Source organism: Camelus dromedarius, chromosome 1, assembly GCF_036321535.1.
Source record: "Camelus dromedarius isolate mCamDro1 chromosome 1, mCamDro1.pat, whole genome shotgun sequence".
Classification (NCBI taxonomy): Eukaryota; Metazoa; Chordata; class Mammalia; order Artiodactyla; family Camelidae; genus Camelus; species Camelus dromedarius.
In genome coordinates this window covers 105565398-105588239 of record NC_087436.1, presented here as the reverse complement: position 1 = coordinate 105588239, position 22842 = coordinate 105565398, and the positions used below count along the sequence as shown (strand labels likewise).

Sequence of the window (22842 nt, the reverse complement as noted above, 5' to 3'; positions counted from 1 at the left end):
ACTGGCTCTAACCCAGGCAGGAAGGATGCAGAGCCCAAGCTCACATCACCACACTAAATCCTAAAGGGACAGAAACTAAATGCCGTATTGAAAGCTACAAAGCCAGTGCTTAGGACATTGAACTCGGTTTTTTTTTTTTTTTTTTTTTTTTTTTTTTTTAGAGCTGTAAAAATGCAGCTTGACAGACTTACTGGAATTCATCAGATTCTCTCCAGTCAATGTAAATTTTTTATTAGAAAGTCACGGAAAGTGAATTCACTTACACTGTAAAACTCCTTCATGAATACTAACAAATTCTAAAATCACCAAAGATGATGGCACAGAGCCACCCAAAAAACAAAAACAGCTAGCAATTCCAGATGAAGGATCCCAATTGTTAAACATTTATGATAAATTTCCATGTCATTTTGTTTGGAAAAAGAAGACCATCGATTAGTTCCACAGAAAAATTTGACTTTAGATCAAAACTCGAGCATAACAAAATAATCAAACAGAATAGGAAGGGAATGTGGGAGTGAGTAGAACTGAATGACTGAAAGGGTAACCACAGGACCAAGTTGCTGTTTAAGGGTAAATGTCGTGTGTGTGTGTGTGTGTCTGGGACATAGTTTACTCAGCATCAAAAATCACAAGGTAATGGATCTAAGGAGTTTATATGCTGTGCCAAGTATGTGATCAATGAACAAAAACAGGTTGTTGAGTTAGCCATTACAGCTATGAAGCCAGCAACAATTCCTGTATCTACCAGTGTTGAAGCCCTGCTCTGGTGCAGAGGCTTTTCCACAACATGGAACACGCAGGGCTGACATCACCATCTTCCAGGCTCCCTTCAACCCCTAAAAGTCTACAAGCTACATCAGTATAGAACAACTGTGAAGTTGAGGAAAGCTGCAACAAAGGTACCTTTGGAAAAAGCAATTATATACATGTGTGTGTATATATGTATATGTATATATGCATGCAACTGGATTAAAAAAATTAAACGTACAATATTCCTGGATGTAATGTTATGGAAATGTTTACTGTTCTAAAATTAATCTATAAATTTAACAGAATCCCAATCAAAATATCAACAGGTTGGGTTTTTTTTTTTTTTTTTTTTTTGCAGGGAGTGGGATCAGGGGAAGACTTGATAAAATATTTGTTAGTTATATCTGAAAAAAGTAATAAGAAACATCTGAAAAGAAAGAGCAAGGGGAAGGAGTCTAGCTCAAACAGGTATTAAAAGTATTATAAAGTATAAGCAGAATAATGTGGTACAATCATAGGACGAAACAGGGAGCTCAGTGGACAGAACAAAAAGTCCAGAAACAGATTCATATACATATATATACGCACACACATATGAGTGTGTGTTCATTGATAAAAGTGGGCATCTAAAATCTGTGGGGAGAAAATGAATTCATCAATAAGCAATGTTGGTTACCATTTAGGAGAAAAGACATAAATGGCTCAGGAGTTTTGCTGGTAAGATGGCTTTTAAAAGTCTGAAGTGGCAGAAGTGACTGGCAGAACAGTGTCCACCCACGAAACGGTAAGCTGAAGTCCTACAGCCTCGAGCTCTCAGCTTGTGGTTTCCCCACAGAATTCCCAACAAGAAAGGGAACGCAGTCAAGCGGTGTGCCCTCCTCCGCTGTGTTGGACTTCACTGGGTTCCCTTCATCCCAGCCCATCCCATTTCTCTACCACCCACTCCCCCAAATAATACAAAAGGATTCTGGGAAATTAAAAGATTTCTCTACCCATTTTGGGGTTCCCTGATTCCCCAGTTGTTGTAAGGCATCAATACAAACATCCTGAGAGCTCTCAAAGATCAGAAATAAGTCTTACCTGTTTCCTCTTTTCAGGGGGAAGTGATGGATCGCCATCCTACAAAGAAATCAATGTTACATTAAAAAAAAATTAGGTGTGCTTAGATTCAAAGAATGGAAGCAAACTATGAATTAAATTTAGACCCTCCCCTCCCGCACCCCCTGCAGCTAGTAATGTGTTGAACCAAACTCTAATATACTTGAAAACATTTTAACTCTAAACTGAACCAGAGTTATTTTGGGAAAACCTCTAAGGAATCAATTTCCAGTTAGGACCAAATCTATGTATTTTCTAAAACTATGTGAGCCAAATAAATAAATAAACTAGATTTATCAAAATTACTTTTGAGCAGAGCCTAAGCTGAAATAATATTTCATTTGGTTTGAGTTGGGTTCCTCTTTTTAATAGTTAGATCCAAAGAAATACTACTGGACACACCCCCACACACAAGCGTACACCTACCCACACACAAGCAGACACACCCCCACACACAAACTCACACACCTCCACACACATGCCCCCCCACACAAACACACACCCACACACACAAACACACATACACCCACATACAAGCAGACACACCCCCCACACACACCCACACACACACACACACAAGCACACACCCACACACAAGCGTACACACACCCACACACGAGCAGATACACCCACACACACACAACCCCCCCACACAAACACACACACCCACAGACAAGCAGACACACCCCTACACACACACACAAACACACATACACCCACATACAAGCAGACACACACCCACAAACACACACACCCACATACACAAATACACCCCCCCACACACACACAAGCAGACACACACCCACACACAAACGCACACACACACACTTGAGGTTTCTCTATGTGCAGAACAATTTGGGGATGGGGTAGGGATAAGATATGCTCAAAATTAAGGAAAATTAACTGGGAGCTGCTAGTCCTATCCGAGTTTTTGTCTTAAAAAGATTCAGTTCCTCTCCATCGTGTGTCACCTGGGAGTACATAAATACCTCAGGTGGATGATAAACGCTCAGAAACTGAGCGCTCCTCTATCTGACGGCGTTTACGTATGTCAGCACGATTTTAACCTGAGGAATCTTCTACTGGATTTCTATTCCAGGACAGTTCAGTGACCCCAGCACAGACAGTTAAACGTAAGCAGTAGTGTCAGCACTTAAACAAGAGGCAGCATCCGTGAGGAAAAAAGAAGCAAGGACGCAAAATAGCACCAGGCAGTTGGGATCCTCCAGTATAATTTGCATCCTTAAAGATCTTGCCATCTGAAAACTAGAGAAAATCGAATTGCCCAGGAAGGGGAAAGGTTTAAAAATTACGGAAATATTACTATGCAACTGCTTTTTAAATTGAGTTAAATCTCTATGTACGGCCTAGGGAGATGTCCAAAACAAAGTGCTGAGTGAAAAGAGCAAGTTGTAGAACAACATTTATATAATGCTGTCCAATAGAACTCTCTGCAATGAGGGGAATGTCCTAAACTAACTGTCCAACATAGCAGCCGCCACGGAAATGTTCTGTTATCAACACAACCCCAGACGGTTGCCACCAGCCATCTATGGCGACTGAGTGAATAAGTGAGACTGAGTGTTCAGTTTTATTTAATTCTTACTAATTTAAAATGAAATTTAAATAACCGCATGCAGCTAGTGGCTTCTGTACTAGTGCGGATTTAGAATACAAATCCTCTCTAAAAACTCCGTATAATTAATTAACAAGTCAACAGGCATACAAACACATCCGGATACGTGTGTATGTTCACAGGCACCAGAGCAAGCAGCCTATCAACTAGGGAGTGGGTTGGACTCTGGAGGAAACAAGGGTGAGGATTTTCACTTCTTAATTTTTCCGCTTTGGAACTGTTCTAAACCAATCTTCTTTTGAAGAAGCCGCGTGAACAAGGCTCCTCCTTCTATCTGGAGGAGGGAACAGGGGCGTCACCATGACATCGTACATACGATCAGCTCGCGGTACTTCTTCTTCAGGGACTGGTGGCGCTCCCGAAGCTGATTGGCCATGAGCTTGTACTGGTCCCTTTCCTGCTGGCATGTGTCCAGCTCCTTGGAGAGGATCAGCAGGGCTTCCTTCTTACTCTCCAGCTTCCTTTTGCACACCAGGTACTGCAGGACAAACAGAGGCACACTACGGCTCAGAAACGTCAACAGGTCCCCTCTGTTTCACACGCGCTGGAGTTCACACAGCCAGCGGGGCTGGTTTTGTTTCATTTTATTGCCTTTTTCATTTTCAGAGGTCATATACCCAGAGACATTTGTCAGTCAATGACATATGAGCCCAAAGGCTGCTACAGTATCTGGTATATTCATCTCATGACAGAACCAAGACCTTGGATGTTCATGAACTTTGGCCAACTGGGAAAGGGAAAATACCTTAACTGATGAATAAGTTAAAAAGCAGAATCCTTTTAAACAATTACAGAGATAAAGAAATAAATTGATAGACCCCAAATTTTGTTTAAAAAGGGATCTATACATCCAGATAAGATTACATAAAATTCTGTTAAATTTTTATCAAACGATATGATGCAGAAAGATTTAATAAACATTTTGTATATTACTAACAGTTACCTCTTGGTAGCAAAATTATTTGCATTTTTTTTAATGTTTTATACTTGTCAGTGTTTTCTAAATTTTTTAGAATAAGCCTATGGTGGCTTCTATAATTAAAAAAAATACCAACCATATAATAAAAAATAATTTAATTGAGCCATAAATCACTGCTATAGATTGCACCTGCCCATGCAACCCAGCAGACATTTTCTCACTTGAGAATTTTTATCCACTAAACTCGGTCAAGATGTGTACATCTTCTGTGATTCCAGTGAAGACACCCACCACCAGAGACCAATTTTCTGAGCTAAGTATTTTAGCCGCACTCTGAATTATCCCCCCAAAGTCAGGTGTACCTTGCTGGAACTCTTCCTCAGAGTCAACAGGATATCTTTGTCCCTCCTTCTTCCCACCGCCCCTGCCCCCAATGTGACCCACCCTCCCCTGACAATCACCCATCACGTGGGTCAGCGTGAGCCCGACTGGGACTCTGTACTTTTATTGGCTCTATTGCACCGTCTGGTGTTATTCACATATGTGAAATGTGGCACTAAATACCTTTTGAATTTGCCCCGTAAAAGACCAAATTCAGAGCATTCATGAAAACAATTTATAGTTTCATTATCCACTCTGACATGAGCACTTTGTCATTATGGACGCTCACACAAAGCAGAGACAGGATCAGCACTCCCATACCATTCGAGTCAATGCTCTTTTATGGACAAAAAGCATTACTCATATATAGTGCTTGCTTGGAACTGACTTTGTTAAGTTCAATTTTAAATAAATGAAAGGGGAAAAAAGAGAGTTTTGTGCATTAGCACAATTTTTTTTTCTTAAAAAAAAAGTAATTGCTTAGCTTCAAAAACAAAGGAGAAAGAAAAAGCCATTCTGAGACAGATTTGAGTTCTAAGAGAGGACACTTCCACCTTGCATGAATCTTATTTCTGGCAGTAATGAGGTTGGAATCTTGCCTTAAAACGTCCTGGATTTTAAGACTTTGACACAGTCTTCGTGGAGGAAAACGGTTCTGTTGCCACAGTGATTTCTCAAGAGTAAAATCCCCAATGAGTAAATATCAGAGGAGAGTAGCTCAAAAATCTGAACTGCAATGTCCTAAGGGAGGTATTGAGACTTCACAGGAAAAAATGCCATTTACACACAGTTTAACAGATCTGCCCTTGTACCTTCAGGTCTTTGCCCATGATCCACCTCGGTCAGCAGGGCTATTGGTATGGGTGGCGCAAAGACGGCCACTTTTGTCCCTTCAATTTATCAGATCGAAATCTGAGGCCCCAAAGATATTCCGTGTCTTCTGACTTCGGGGAAGAAAATTGCAGTCATGTGGAGATGTTGTAACGTGGGGCCGGCAAGATCAGAGTCACATCCAGTCTACTAGAAGGGGACAGGTAAGAGCCACCACGTACTGGCAGAGTGGAATCCCTGACCTTGAACTGCAATCTGTTAGGGTCCAAGAGAGAACCCATTTTTCTCTGATAGCAGGTCCAAATAGGGCCTTGGAAGCTGTGAAAAGGTCAGTAATGGGCCTCCATTCCCTCTGGGTCTAAGATTCCTGGTAGAAAACAGGCAGAGAAGACTCTGCTAAGACCCAGGGACCCAGGTTTTGGGGAAGAGAAATGTTGCTGTTCGGCTCTCCTTGGGGCATGGAAAACGGGACAACGAGAAGCTGCCTCAAAGGATAAGAAACTCATTCTGTAAAGAAGATGAAGCTACACCAAAAAAAGGGTGGTCTTCAGAGAGTCACTGCTGGGCTGTTCTTTCTTCTGCTTACTACGGCCTAGAACAGGGAATTTCAAATGCGTTATTCCATGTCATTTATTTTTATCAGTGGAACACACCTTAGGCTAAAACCTCATTTATAAAACAGCTCAAAGTGGTGCTGTTCTGGCTAAAGGCGGGACACCTCCTATACGGTCCTGCCACTCTGGTGTGGCAGCATCAACCAGGAACCCTGCTCTACATCACCCTGGAAAGCACCCTGCTTGTTTGTGAAAATGCAGATTCTTGGGCCCCAGCTCAGACTGCTCACCCCTAGCCCACACACTGCCTGAACCATCAGTCTCTGGTGGCTGGCTCCGAAATCTGCACTGTTAGCACAGGGCAGAGCTCATTCTTACCCCATCTATACTTTGAAAACCCAGGCTCTGGAGGCCTCCAGCTTCAAAGAGTCTTAAAAGTTAGAAACAACTAAAATAATCTGGAGGGACTGAAAGGCCAGTGGCAGCCTAGAGGTTCAGGGCCGGGCTCAGTCTCAGAGCCAGTCCAGGGTTGTCTGTGCCACTTCTTGTAGCAGGAGGGGTTCTGAACATGTACAAGCACCGACTATATTTTACCATCTGGCTAAAGATCCTACATACGCAGTCTCATTAAAATATCAGTAGGAAACTCTGGGAGGTGTGCGTGTGTGTAACTGGGGAACAGGATGGAATTTCTTGTTCTTATTCTAAAATAGTGGTAGTTAAGTCCCTGTGGTGGCAACTGTTCAACTGTCCCATTTCCTATCCCTCCAATTGGTAACAAACAACAACAAAAAAAAACTCGAAGGAAAGAAAAAGGTGCTGAAGAGCCTCCTCCATTGGCAGCTCTGAACAACCAGCGAGTGCCTGGACCAGCCTCAGCCTTAGGAGGGAGCAGAAATAGAACAGAAAGTGAGACAAGCCAAGTGACTGTGCTTGGGGTGTTTCTGCTTCTAGAGGAGGATGAATAAGTGCAGACGATGGAGTAGGCGCGGCAGAAAATCACCAAGCAGAGTCAGGAGGCCTCCGTCCAGATGCAGGGCTAGCCATGGGCTCATCATGAACGGGCGGAACCCTGGGAAAGCCACGGGATGCAAGGAACAAAACACTGCCTGGACCTCAGATTACACACTTGGAAAATGAGTGGGTTCCCGGGGTGCCCTCCAGCTTGAGGAAACCACGATTTTAACATCCCATCCAATATCACTGGGATGCTGGGTGCCGGGGAAAACGCTAGGGGGAGGGGCTCCAGTGAGGGAGGTATGAGTCACTTCGAGCACCCAGAAATTGCTTCCTCTGCCTGGTCTAGGGTAGAGCCGGCTCAATGATTTTTAAAGGTCACCTGCAGCAGTGGCAGTTCAGAATCTCCAGACAGCGATGGCTTCAGGACAGCCACCTGGTTGGAAAGGGGGCTGGGGCTGAGGCTGTGTTTGCAATGACAATTTACAACAGAGTGAGAAAAGGCTAGATGTCTGTGTGGTCAACATTAGTGCCTCTCCTCAGTATTTCCAGGTCTCCTTTCCTTCCAGGCACTTGGTAGGACTATCCCTCCCCATTGCTTTGGAGTAAGGCAGAGCCATGTGACTTGCATTATCCAGTAAAAGGGGACTGGAAGGGATGTGAGTCACTTCTGGGATAGAAGCTCCTAGGAGTCAAGGTATGAATTGCCAAGCTTTCTCCTTTCCTACTGTAACATCTGGGGAGGCATGTGTTGCTCTGGAGGTGCAGTAAGAACAAAACAGCCCAGAGTGTAGAGTTGACATGATAGACAGTTGCCCTGAAGAGTCATTTGGATCCACAGAAATTTGCATGACTCAGAAATAAAATTTTGTACAGGTGCAAAGGTACCTTTGGTAAGGTACAAAGACTTATGGGGTGTTTGTTACCAGAGCATAACTTAGCCTATCCTGACTAATACAATCCATAGCAAAGAATGTGAGGATAGGGACACTGGTGGAGACCATATCTGCCCCTGCTCTGTGCTTCTGCTCAGTTGCCACCATGATGAAGAAGATTAACATCATCACCATTATTATTACTAGTAACAACAACAAAAACCAAAGGTGAGTGGCAAATGCTTTCCATCTATGAGCTCCTTTAATCCTCACAGCAACACAAGGAGGTTACTGTGTTATTATCATGGACATTTTCTACATGAGAAAATGACGCTTAAATTGAAGAGTTTATATATAACATGCCAAGGGTTTGGCAGAGCCAGAATTTGAACACAGAGTTTGGTACAGCCAAGCCTTGGAACCCCAATTCCTGACAAATGAAGCCTTCTGTGAGAAAAAAAATCAGAATATTCCTGGACTCAGTTACTACATCCAGTTGGTATTTTCAGCATAAGGAAGCTAAGAAAGGGGAATTTTGAATTTGTCTACTTTTTATACCTAGAATTTCTTTAACCATCGTCTTCTAAAACTAGTGGATCTGCCTCTTCTTTTCTCAGAGCAAGGCCTGAAGGAAGAAGGAAAGAAACCAAAGAATCCACAAGCATCTCCCCTCTACTCCTCGTAAGGGACAAGTAGAGGCAATAAGCTTTCCATCCACTTAAAAGAAATGGGGTAAAACTAGAGGCTGTTTTTGCAAAAGCAGCTTGGTCGTAACAAGAGTTTTCTATAAGCTGTAGTCGATCTCGATCATTCATTCAACAAATATTTTCTGGGTGCCCTCCGTGTGTTAGGCACTGAGCCAAGCATTTGGTCTCCTAAACAGATAAATGGTCCTAGGGATTCTGAAATGGAAAACACGATATCTGGATAACAAAAACGTTATTTCCACAATTCCTTATGGGTTTTTCTGAAACCCTAAAAGTTTTGAAAATTAAAAATGCGTTCACATCTCGTTAGTGACCTCAGGTGAGATGAGGATTTTTACCAGTCTTTGTGCCACAGACTGTGAATATTCATGCATTTGCTGAAGACAAATCAATGTGTTTGATTACCAGCTGCTGCCCACAACTCTACGGGGGACGGTACAGAATACACCGTACTCTTACTGCATTTCCTTTCAGATGCCGAAGACTCCTGCATCCGAAACACATCTGGAGCCTGAGGATTTTGAATAGGGAACTTGATTTTTATTTGAAAATCACCCTTGCAAATCTCTACATAGTCTCTTGGACACATGTGTGACTAAAATCAAATCTTTCTCAAACGGTAATTGTCCAGAACCTAAGAATGTATTAGATTTTTGACTTCTTTGTGTATGCCAGAAAAACACTAAAAGCATGTTACATACAATCAATGTGCAAGCTGCCATAATGCTTACATTAGTGCCTATTCCCCTAGCCTTGTAACGTCTTCATTCTTGAGAATTAGCATGAATGCTGGAGCAGGGACAAAACTTCCAGATAACCCAAGTGACCTGCCCAGTTGCAAAGAACAAGGTTCCCAGGGGTCAGCATCTTCCATAATGATGTCTTCCAAGTTGTGGGTCACGATACATTAGCCTGGGGAGTGAAATCAATTCAATTGCAACCCTCATTTTCTTAAAACAAACAAACAAACAAAAAAAACAGAACAGAACAGAACAGAAACCAGCATGAATCCCATGCAATGAAAGTAAGTGTGGTTTCATGAAACTTCTCTTTTTGAATATGTGTGTAGGAATAAACACACATATGTGCCCGTTTTCACACATTTATTGTGGATTGCCATTTTAAAAGTTTGAAACTGTTCTTCTATAATAAGCCACTCTGCACATTTATTCATTCATTGAATAGATATTTTAGTGAGAGGCAAGAGTGGGGCTGGGGGGTGGGTGCTGGGCAGGAAAGGAAAGTTGCACAGAAGAGGTGATGCTTGAAATGAGTTTTGAGACATGCATGGGTATAAAAGGTGCCCGAATAAAGGCCATTATGTAACAGAAATAATTAACCAGTTCTTTGGGATTGAGGCATCACTCAGATTAATTAACACTTGCCCTGCTCACCTCACTGAGATTACTGTGAGCTTGAAATGAAAGGTACTATGTTAAAATTTGGCTTTGTAAACTTTCTTAAAATTAAAGGCATTCGTTTGACAGCATTTAAAACTTACAGAACATTTTCCCAGAGACTCTCTCATTCGATAGGTGACACTATGGCATGTGGGACAAAAACAGTCTTCCCCAGTTTACAGACAAGACGGGTGAGATTAATTGTCTTTCCCAGCATCACGTAACTAACAACTACCAGCTCAAACTAGGGCTCTAACGACAAATTCCAGGCTCTTGTTAGTAGTCTATATTGGTAACAAACAAATTATTAGCAATTCCACAAATTACTTCTCTTGGGTTCAACCATATTTTTAACAAGACACTCTCAGAGATAACTGTGTACCTGAAAGCAACGCATCTTCATTCACAGTATTTTGAGACCCTATTTGGAAAACAGGCGGCCCCCCTGGGGACTTTTCAGTCTTACTCCACAGGGCATGGCTGAGGTTAGAGAGGCCACCTACAGTCCTGTTCAGTGGCCAGCCAGCTCCACGTCCCCAAAAGCTCTGGCTAGCCACGTGTCGGATGACTGGGGTCTTCACCAGCTCAACTCCACAGTTGAGCTGAGTTACCTTATTTTCCAAAGTGCCTTTGAACTCATCATTGTCTAAGTTGTGACTCAGGCCCTCAGATGTGACTTAGGCTCCAAAATCAGGCCTACAAAGAACACACTGGCTTTGCTGTTTCTTAACGTGGGGTCTGTTATCACCTTGTCGAATGCACTCTTGACAGGCAGGGTGCTACCCAGGCAACCAGAGGCACACATGGGTCTGGCCTCAGCCTCCGCAGCTGGTATCAGAATCACAGGAGTGGGTGAGCGGGTCACGTGATCGCCCGACCCCACTGCAGAGGGCTGAGCTGAGCAGGGCACAGGCAAACACCCCACTTTCTGGCCACTCGGGTGGGGCCAAGGGACACACACTGGATTCTCCTTAGGCCCCTCTATTTTTGCCCTTCAGTCAAGGTGTAATTCTGTTTGTCAAGTTTGTGTGTAGTATAGGGACCAGGGACATTTGCTCTCCTCCCTACCCTGTAAAAAGAGGTTTTGTTTTCAGGAAAGGAGGAAACAAATTAGTATTTTTTGAATGTCTGCTATGTGCCAGGCACTGTTAGGAGTAACAATAATGAGAAGACCTTTATTTGATTATAAGGGTAAGTGTGGCAGCCACTGTTTAGTGAACATTAATTACTATTTCCAAATTGTGCAAAGTGCTCTACTTGAAAGATCTCATTTTACCCTGTGAAATAGGTTGTTTGATTAGCCCATTTTAGAGATGAGGACACTACTGCTCTAAGAGGTCAATTTATCCTTCATCATGAAGGTAATAACCAGTACAGCCATACTGCTCTCTGCATATATCTGGTTAGGATCCTTTGGTTGTAGGCAACAGTAACTGACAAAGGAATCTGTTGGAAAGAAACTGGAAATCATAGAATTGGCAGGAAGACAGAGAAGTAAACTTGGAAACAGGTTGGCAGCAAGTCTGGAGGCAGGACCAGGAATTACCAGATCTCAGTGCAAAAAAGTTGAGTCAGAGGCTACTGAACCCGGTAAAAGTGAACTCTGTTATGTTTCAGGCTCTGTCTCCCTGCTCAAGTGTGTCGCCAACTGGCCTAAGGCTGATTGTGTGCCATGCTTTGCCGGGGGGCGTACAGGACACCCGGACTGTATCCCTCCAACCTGTCCCTCCAGATTACACCCAGTGGTAATACCCTCCAAATTGGGGTGCTGTTGAGAAAGAGAAATGAACACTGGGAAGTGAGAAACAGCAAATGTTCACCACGTGAGCCCAGGTAGGTCCATTCTACTGAGCTTATTTCTCAACCTTGCTAAGGTTCCCCTTCTAATGCTTCATGAATAAGGGGGGGGGTATTTAATAACAATTCCTTTTATTTGAACTAACCTCTGAGCCTCCACTAATCATACGCAGAAGCACATATACAGTGGTGAAGTTTACGTGGCCGCAGTGCGGCACAGACACCTACCAAATGGAGAAAGGAGAAACCACACACCAGGTGTACTGGGTAATCAGTGAAACATGGACGGATAAACTTGGTAAAATATGCCCAGTTTCTGGCATGTATACTAGATACCATGAAATGCTTTCATTATTTTCTCAAAAATAGATTTCTTTTGAACTGCATTTCAATTATACTTTTTAAAGCAGAGCTCATAGCTCATTTGTTGATGTTAATTCATGCCCACACACCAACACCATGAAGGTGGCCTTGGGTTTCTCACCTTAAGAACTCAAACCTACCGTTTTCACCACTGAGTGGCTTTTATCTACCCATTCACTATTATCTGCAATAAAGCAAGTCATAATTGCTACAAGGAAGATCATAATAGTTAAATGACTATCTGACATACCACATTACTATTTGGATGGCTTTACAACCAGATAACTGCAGAGAGAGATGAAGGTAGCCAGGGTGTCAGGGAGGGGACCTCTCCGCTAAGGGACCCTCTCTGTCAAACAACGACAGTGACTTTTACTGATGGGATCAGGCTAGACTTTATTAGCTGCTGCAAGAACAAGGTTTGCTAATCCAAAAAGGCTTCTCAGACGAAGATAAACACATGTGGCTGAAGAGTTCAAGTTCAGGAATAATTTAGAAACTTCTCCACACCATACTCACTCTTTCTTAGAACTATTTCCTCCCCAGGTCCCCCTCTACTTTCTACTCTGTTACTGCTCTCTTCCTCCCCTCCCCTCCCTCCTCCACCCAGGAATACCTCATCCCCATCCAATCGGCAGCACCAGGTAAACAGTTTCCAACAATCAGCAAAACCTCTCTAACCTCAAATAAGCTGCTCCCTCCATTCCTGGAACCCCTCCTTTGCACTGCCCCGTAATCTCGAGCTGGGACCAACGTGGCCACCAGGTCTAGTCCAGGTACCAGGTCCTTTGAAAAATCATAAATCAGGTCCTGCCACTCTTCTTTAAAAATGTCGCCTTTAAGAAGAGTGGCAAACAAGAGCCTTTCAATATCTGGCTGCAGTCCACCTCCCTGGCTCTTCCTACTCGCCATGTGTCGTGTCTATCAGGTGCCACCTATTGCTACCGCATGCTCACTCTCCATCACCTCTCTCCTTTCTTGTCCTCCCCTGGACCCAGCTCACAAGCCCGCGACTGGGAAGCCCTCTGCCACTCCCGGGCAGAGTAAGAGCTGACTCCTGGTGGCCACACGGCATTCAGGGTGCACCTTGTTTAGAGCCTCACAGCCACGTGCCCACCCGCCTGTCTCCCCACAGACGGAGGCCCCTTTGCAGCCAGAGCCTGACTCATTCACCTTTGCATCTCCAGAGTTAAGCGCAGCTCCTGACCCAGAGTGCTCAAAAAATATTTGAGAAATAAATGATTTCAGTTAACACGAAGCAGAAAAAAATGTATTATATATATATTTATTTATATATGATATTCATAATATATATTTTAGTAAGATAGCCATCAATTTATTATTAAGCCTACATCTGTAAATCCCATTTTAGCATCACGTTTAGGGAAAAAAAAGAAGTCCAGTTACAAAAACTCGATGTATATAGAGAGGTCACAGGACAGCTCCCACAGAATCATCAGAATGATATTTGTATTTAACCTCATTCTTATCACTTAAAATGAGCACTTTCCTACATCATCTGGGCATATGTCCATTCACCAGCTGTATCCTTTAAAATCTTGCAGAATCACTGCTCCAGGTAAGCATCCTGGACTGTCACCTGGAGATACGTGTATACTCACAACTTCACCAGATCGAGTGTGGGCATCTGCAGGGTAAGTGCCACGTGGGGCTGACCACACGCTGATGCTTATCTCGCTGAAGTCCTCCAGCCCGCGACAGTCCTGGCAGGACTGCTAACCTTCGTGGGAGTCTTTCCTGTCCATAGCCTCACCCCCGTCTCCAACCATACAGCTCCCTGTGCATTTCCACAGCCTTTTTAAAAATCTGTGCTCGCCTCTGTAATTTTTAGATAACATTTCAGCAATTTCAAGTTTGTAACCTAATGATTCTAATGCCATTCTCTAAGATGACTTTTTTTTTTTTTTTTTTTATGATCTATCCTTCTTGGAGTCACCAGGGCGGTTTCCCCTCTCTGGTATTACTTTCAACAGGCAAACTTTGATTATTTGACTGCCCCAGGGGATGTGCTGAAATTTAAGTTAAGTGAGATTTCAGGTAATTGAAAGAGTTTATAATGTGAACCACAGTAGCTGGGGGGTATGTGAAATTCACTGACAGTCTTGGTTAACTGAAGTTTTGAATAACGAAGGCTGGCCTGAATATCTATTTCAATTCTTTCACTCCTGTTACTTATTTCTCTTTTCCTCCTTCTCCCCATCTTCTCACTCTCCAAAGAGTGTCCCGCTGTCAGGCCTATAAAGATGAGAAAACACAAGGGAAATGACTGGCTTGCCTCCTAGTTGGCCATACATGGGCTAGGAAACCCCCTCGCATTCACTGAAGAGAGCATGTATTTTTAAAAATCATTGCTTGCCTAGAGTGAATTCGCTCTCTCCTCCGTGCTAGGCTGATCCGACCTTGCCTGGGGCCGAGATGCTGAAGGTGGGGCATGCAACTCTGGTTTGTTTCAGGACAGAACACTGAAATTACCCAGGCATCTGAGCCTCTTCCTTTCCATTCAGGTTGCCAAGAGCCTGGGATATGCTGGATACAGGTGACAGCCCATGTCACCAACCCTCACATATGCAATGACAAATTAAAACATATGACAGTCATATGTGGAATACGATGATGGATTCACTGGCTATTCATTATAGGATAACAATTCGATTCAGTTGCAGAGGGCTCCGCCTGTGGGCTGAGTAGCAGTAAGAAGCCAGCAGAGTATGGACCACATTTTGGTCCAGCATTCTTTAAAAGGTGTGAAAATGCTCTGGCTCTACTTCCCCTTGTCTCAGAAAAGAAATTATAAAAGACCCAGCACTCCCTGATACAGCCCCACTGCATATCTGTCAGCTCTGAGCCTTTCAGATCAGCTCCCAAACACCATGGGCAGAGGGACCGGTGGCAGTGCCTGCACTTTATAGGTGAGGTACTGAGAGGATTAAGGGTGGCACTGGCTCAACTAGAATTGATTCCTGGACCATCCTTTAACAAGAGGGAATTGGGGAGATAAAGAGACAATAGTGTCATTAATAGAAGCAAGATGGCACCTAGGATTTAGAGAAAAGTGAGTTTCACTGCCATCACCTACCACTGGGCCATGAGAATCCACTCACCCATTCTGAGCTTCAGTTTCCTCATTTTACAAAGGATGATATGAACAACCATCATTTTGGAAACTACTCCGTGCCCAAAGATGATTCATCATTTTATGAATATAAATCATTAATCTTTATCACAACTCCAAAAGGTAGACATCATTACCCCCTTTTACAGATAAGGAAGCTGAGGCTCTAAAGGGTTAAAAAAAAAAAAGCATGCAGCTTGCATGTGGCAAAGGTGAGATTTGAACTCAGTGCTTTCCCCTGCCCTCTCTGCTGCAGTGGCCTGCCTCTGTCACAGAAGAATCTAAGGATTTTATAAGACAATGCATATTTTTAAAAAGCACTCAATAAAGTCTAAAGGCACCAATCTTACTAATTATCATGGTATCAAAAGAATCAAAAGAAGAGTGTCTGTCCTATTCAAAGAAAGAAAACAATCTCCAATCCTAAGTTTGTCAGCAGACCTTGCCTTTCTGAGAAATGTCATCTCCCTGCTGGGATGAACTGTTCCGTAAGAGGGCCAGAGCGCTCGGGATGAAGATTCAACCCAAGATGGAGCATTTTGTGGGAATAGTCCCTGGCTCCCGTCTCTCTGATACTTGAGTCAGGTGCAGATACTCTAAAGCAAGGAGGTGTTCATCCCAGTCTGCCCCCAAAGGCAGTCATCTGCAGCCTAGAGATCTTGAAATCAGCCATGCAAATCTGTCACCATTTTAATTATCCAAGTAAATAGAGCTCTTACCACCATCTGCCAAGGTTTCAACCAATTGCGATCATTAAGCTCCCCCAGTGGTTCTCTCTGGATGAGAACCACGGAGTTATCACTAAAGGGCCACTTGGGCCCCAATTTCCGCCTACAGGATGAAGGTGTCCCCAGCTGAAACTTGTGGCTGGAAGCTGTTTTTTCCCCCTCTCTCTATTCCTCACTCACATTTTTCTGAGCACTGTTAACGTGCTCCTTCAAATTAACTTCATCTTCATCATTCTTACTGTCTTTCCACCAACTCCAGGCAGTACTGATTAGTGAGAAATTTTTCTCCACAAGAACTGTCAGTCCAGAACTCAGCCCCACAGCAAAAAGTTAGGAGGTTTATTCTGGAACATGGGTGGGTGTGCAACCCCAGTGATTCAAATCACCAGAGATTTCAGAGACCAGACTAAATTGTAAATACTTCTTAAGGCGAGGACTCTGTCCAGGTCTGTTTCTCTGGCTGATAACTGTGCAAATGAGCTGATTATGTTAGTGAAAGTCTCCCGTGGGTGACCAGAGTTAATTATGGCTTTCAAGGAAGATGGCAAAATCCTCACTGGCTACAAATCACCAACTGACCACATGGTGATGCTGGAAATAATTTTATTTGCTTTCCTGACAGTCAGTCTGTTCACTTACCCACTACCTCTGTCATCTCCGTTCATCAGGGTAGCATCTGAATGACAATAAAACATGTTGCTCCAGTCTACTCTTCTGCAAGTGCAGAATTAAGACCTGACACTTAAAAAATTCCTTGGGGAAGGACACACAGACATCACTGATGCAGGTAATGTCAAGGTTCGGGCATTTCTCTTTCAGCAAAGAAAATTCAGTGATAATTCAGGATCACTACAGACAGTAGCATCAGATTGCAAATTGCTGAATATATGATCAGTCTGACCACTCCAAAAGGAGATGAAATTTCAGAGGCAGACAGGCCTAAAAGGCTACAGAGGGCAGTGGATATCCTGAGTAAGACCTTGAGCTTGAGACCCAGATATGCTCATGGAAACATCCCTCAAAACACAGATGGGACCCTCTCTACCAGTGACTGTGTACCAGGCAGTGCTCTGGGCACTTTGCACACATTAGCTCATTTGTCCTCACCATGTCCTCTGTGAGGTAGGTACCACTATGATCTCCTATATTCATATACAGTGCTGGTCAATAAGATGGAAACAGAAGTGTTCTTTGGGATTTCAGGGATGTTTCCTTAAGGCGGTGGGGGGATACACTCCTTTGCCCATCTTCCCCAGTCCTGCAATATATTGGTCCACAAAACGGAAAACCTCACTCTTGGAACGGAGTGGTAGAGTGGAGAAATGGAAGGTACCTGGATCCCCGACAAAAGGTGAGCCACCACATCCACCCAAACTGCCCACCTCCAGAGGTACTGTACATGTGCTGGTTGTTAGCATAACTGATGCCATCTTGGGCCCTTATAGTTTCTTCTGTCCTTTTGCTGACCTTACCCAGGACAATAGTGTGCAGTAAATCACTTCTCTGTCGTCAAAGGCTTTGTAGTTAATAGAAATTGTTTAATAATCAGTAGGATCAAGTGGCCTCTATGCTCTGTTAGTTCCCAAACAATGATGAAAACCTTCCCTGACGTGTTCTCGGTGCCCATGAGACTAGTTATCTATTCATGAATCTTGACTTAGGCACGCACGTCCTGTTTCCAAGCACCTACCCCCATACTCTAGGTTAACTATAAAATTGTCCCAATGGCCCCTCAGTGGTGCAGACTGTATCTGTGAATGCTTCCGGACCATTGTCCCCTGATCCCACTCTGTGAGTAAATCACCCCATAATAAACTGACCCATTTATTATATAGAGCTGCATGCCTCATTTTTCAGTCTCAAGATGCCTTCTTAGTTTTGTGGGCACTTTTCTTTCCCTCTGTCCTCCAACAACATGAACTAGAAATACAGATAATTCTATCTTATTTAAATCACTGTTATTTCTGGTATTACATTAAAAGTAACCCCAAGTAATATACAGATATGCCCAAACAACTGATTCTGAGGAAATTTCAGAAAGAGAAATTAAGAATACAACTGCATCAAAAAGAATAAAATTAGGAATAAATCTATCTAAGGAAGTAAAAAAAACCGTACTTGAAAAACTATAAGACAATGATGAAAGAAACTGAAGATGATGCAAACAGATGGAAAGTTACATCATGTTCATGGACTGGAAGAATTAACATTGTTAAAATGACCATATTATCCAAGGCAATCTACAGATTCAAAGCAAGCTCTATCAAAATACCAGTGGCATTCTTCATAGAATTAAAACAAATAATTCCAAAATTTGTATAGAAACACAAAAGACTCTGAGTAGTCAAAACAATCCTGAGAAAGAAGAACACAGCTGGAGGTATTATGCGCCCTGATTTCAAACTATACTACAAAGCTACAGTCATCAAACTGTATGGTATTAGCACAAAAACAGACATATAAATCAATAGAATAGAATAGACAGTCCAGGAATGAACCCTTACAGGGGGAATTAATCTATGACAAAGGAGGTAAGACCATACAATAGAGAAAAGACAGCCTGTTCAATAAATGGTGTTGGAAAAATTGGACAGCTACATGCAAAAGAATCAAACTGGAACACTCTCTCACACTATATGCAAAAATAAATTCAAAATGGATTAAAGGCTTAAATACAAGACCTGAAGCCACAAAACTTCTAGAAAGAAGCATAGACAGTACTGTCTTTGACATTAGTTTCAGTAATTTTTTTTTAGATATGTCTCCTCAGGCAAGGAAAATAAAAGCAAAAATAAACAAATGGGACATCAAAATAAAAAGCTTTTGCATATCGAAGGAAACTATCAATGAAACAAACAGGCTACCTACTGAAGGGGAGAAGGTATTTGCAAATGACATATCATTTAAGGGGTTAATATCCACAATATACAAAGAACTCATACAACTCACCATCAAAAAACACAAACAACCAAATTAAAAAAATGGGCAGAGGACATGAATAGACATTTTTCCTAAGAAGACATACAAATGGTCAACAGGTACATGAAAAGATGCTCAATATTACTAATTATCAGGGAAATGCAAATCAAAACCACAATGAGATATGACCTCACACCTGTCAGAATGGCTATTATCAAAAAGACAACAATCAACAAGTGTTGGTGAGGATGGAGAGAAAAGGGAACCCTCGTGCACTGCTGGTGGGAATACAAATTGTTGCAGTCACTATAAAAAACACTATAGAGACTCCTCAAAAAGTTAAAAATAGAACTACCATATGATCTAGTAATTTTACTCCTAGGCATTTATCAGAAGAAAATAAAAACACCAATTAGAAAAGATATATGCACCCCATGTTCGTTACAGCATTATTTACAATAGTCAAGATACAGAAACAACCCAAGTGCCCATCAAGAGATGAGTGGGTAAAAAAGATGTGGTACATATATATACAATGGAATATTACTCAGCCATAAAAAGGAATGAAATCTTGCCACTGGTGACAACATGGATGGACCTAGAGGGTATTATGCTAAGTGAAATAAGTCAGACAGAGAAAGACAAATAGTGTATGATTTCACTTATATGTGGAATCTGAAAAAACAAAACAAGTTAACAAACAGAACAAAACAGAAATAGAGTTACAGATAGAGAGAACACGTGGTTGGTTGCCAGGCAGGAGGGGCGTAGGGGGAGGGGGAATTGAATGAAGGTGGACAAAAGGCACAAACGTTCAGTTAAAGATAAATAAGTACTGGAGTTGTAATGTACAACATGATAAATATAATTAACACTGCTGTCTGTTACATATGAAAGCTGTTAAGAGAGTAAAACCTAAGAGTTCCCATCACAAGAAAAAAATTTTTTTCTATTTAATTTTGTACCTATATGAGATGATGGATGTTCACTAAACTTACTGAGCTAAACATTTCATGATGTATGTAAGTCAAATCATTACACTGTACACATTAAACTTATATAGTGTTGTATGTCAATTTTATCTCAATAAAACTGGAAGAAAAAAAGAAACTGGAGACATGGGTAAAAGGTAAAAAAAATCATCTACATTGTCACATATATTAGTTCATTCCTTTTTATTGGTGAATAGTGCTCCATCACATGGATGTAACACAATTTGTTTATCCAGTCATCAAGCAATAGACATTGGGATGGTTTCCATTATTTTGCCTAATATGAATCAAACTTCTTTGTATATTCAAGTAAAAAAAATCCTAAATAATATACCTAAATGCCCAAGCAACTGATATTGAGGAAATGTATCACCTTATAATGTAAGATATGTGACTGAGTTCATAATAGAACCCTATGTCACCACTGAGAGGTGACACTGGGTATCCATAACACAAAAGTGTATAAGGACTATATCAAGGTACTAAATAGAGTTTAAATGAAAGAACATTTCCCTTCCAACTCCATAATTCAAAATACATACTTCCTAAAAATGATCACTCCACTCTAGCAGGTTGGTTTGTTCATTCATTCATTCATTCATTCACTCCCTCCTTCATCTGGTGAGGCTGTGGTAGAGTGGGAGAAATGCAGGCTTTGGGATCAGGAAAACCTGGGGTTCAAATCCCAGCTCCTGCCTTACTCGCATCTTCCCTCACGTTCACGCATCATCTCAGCCCTGGGGACCACAGCTGTAAAACGGTGGCAACTCCAGCTGCCTCCCGAGGCTGTTGTGAGGAATAAACGACATTGCAAAACTAAAACATCCAGCTCATTCAAAAGGGCTCAAAAACATGTTTCCTTTTTCCTTTAAATATGTGCCTGAACTGAATGTTAAACAAAAAACACTTCATGAGCTTAGAGGCCCCCACTTCTGCGGAGCCGGGGCTCAGACAGGGCTGGGTCATCGGGCACATCTGCCATGTGGTGCCTGGCACACAACAAGTGCCTAAAAAATGGAAACAATTTAAGTACAACTTTCCTGCTAATGGTAATAATGCTGATACTAAGAGGCACAGCAGAGGAGGGATCACGGTAACCGCGGCAGTAAAACAATTAAAAGCTAAACCCAGAGAGGGTGAATCGGAGGTTCCCAAATGTGCGTGGTCCGAGGCCACACAGTGGAGACTGAACTGCGTGGCACTGGGTAGGAGAGTGTTTCTGGGAGACAAGTGGCATTTTTCTCCTTGTCAGTGTCTTCATGGATGATTCCACCAAACAAAACTGCGATTTCCCTTGCTCACCAATGTCACCTTAAAAGCATCTCTCTCTAAACCCAAGTGTCTATAAATTGTCCAATGAATTCCCGTCCTCTTTTATGGAGGAATTTTTCTGAAAAGAAGTTGCAGAATGAGATGAATGAACACCCTGGAATTCGCTCTCCCGTGCACACCTCTATACCACGTGCTACCTACAACTTGAGGTGCCCTTTCCAACACACACGGGCTGGTAATTAGGACGTTTCGCATAACACACATGTGTTCAAAGCAACTAAGCGAGCCAGGGAAGGCACAAGCTGGCCTTACAAACACCACAGGAAGATCTCGAAGTTGCTGGAGCTAAACAGAACCCCTGATGTCAGACATCTGGGCTTTCTGATAGTGGGAGACGCTACAATAAGTATTCCTAAAACAGAGCCTCGAAGTACAGCAGATGTCTGGCTTGTCAATACTGCACGCCCTGTGCTGCCTTTAAGACAGATGCGGATGCTGATGACGAGTTAAGGACCTACTCACTACTTATTGAGGAGCAGAAAAAAGAACAAGTTATAAAACCAGCCTGGAATGACCCAGGTCAGAACAGTGGTTTCCTGGCTGGGGGAGGATGCTGACTGGGAGAGGGCACACAAACCGTCTGGGGGCCTGGGGCCGCTCTCCATCCTGATCTGGGCGGCAGTCACACAGGTGTGTAAAAATGCATCCAGCATTCACCGTGTGCATTCACGGTACGAACGTTAGCCTCAATACAAAGGAAAAAATCAAATAGTATATGATGTAAACTCAGTTTTAGAAATAAAGGTATGGGGCAATGTCTGAAAGTTTATACACTAGAATGTCAATAGCATTCAACTCTGGCTAGTGGAATTATGGTTTGTCCTTTGAAACATACCTATATTTTCTAAATTGGAGGGGGCAGTGAATTCACATTACTTGGAAATTTAAAGATAAATCCATCATGACCCAAGGTCTTATCATCTCTGGGTAACACCTTCAGCCACTTAGTTTTCTTCCCCGACCTTTCCTCGTTCACTGATTCAGGACATCAAGGGCAGGGCCCCGCTGCTGCAAGGACCCTCTGTGATGGGGGTGAACAGGTGGGCATGGGAGGTTAGAGGCCCTCACTTCTGCGGAGCCGGGGCTCAGACAGGGCTGGGTCACCTGGCACGTCCACCTTCAGCCCACAACACGCAGGGGGCGTCCTGACCATCTTTCAGGATGTGGTCACAGCTGCAGGTCTTCTGACACCACTTTTACTCAACTTCCAACCTAAACTGAAGTCTTGGCAGGAGTCTGCAACCAGACCCCAAAGGTCTCTTTTTCAGCTTAAGTTCTTAGGTGGAGAGCTGGGTCAGCTGACCTGAGTGTGCAGAGGTCTGAACCCAAGGCTCCCAGAGAGAAAACCTTCTGACCCTCAAGTGTAAAGGCTTAGCTCCACATGCTTGCTTCTTGCTGAGTAATCATAAAAAAAGGACTCTATATTTTTTAATATTTCATAAACACTCTGAATTTCCATTTCTTCGTCTA

The 22842-nt window shown here is 42.7% G+C and overlaps 1 protein-coding gene across 4 annotated transcripts in view; it reads right to left on the bottom strand.

Annotated features, from left to right (window-relative positions):
• CCDC149 (coiled-coil domain containing 149) overlaps positions 1–22842 on the bottom strand; it is a 96284-nt gene that overhangs the window by 59398 nt on the left and 14044 nt on the right. For all 4 annotated transcript variants that reach the window (XM_031436553.2, XM_031436542.2, XM_031436549.2 and 1 more), the window contains exons 2-3: positions 3801–3962; positions 1831–1869 (exon numbers count right to left, since the gene is read on the bottom strand). In XM_031436553.2, coding sequence (XP_031292413.2) covers positions 1831–1869; positions 3801–3962 — 201 coding nt within the window. The remainder of the gene's footprint in view (positions 1–1830; positions 1870–3800; positions 3963–22842) is intronic.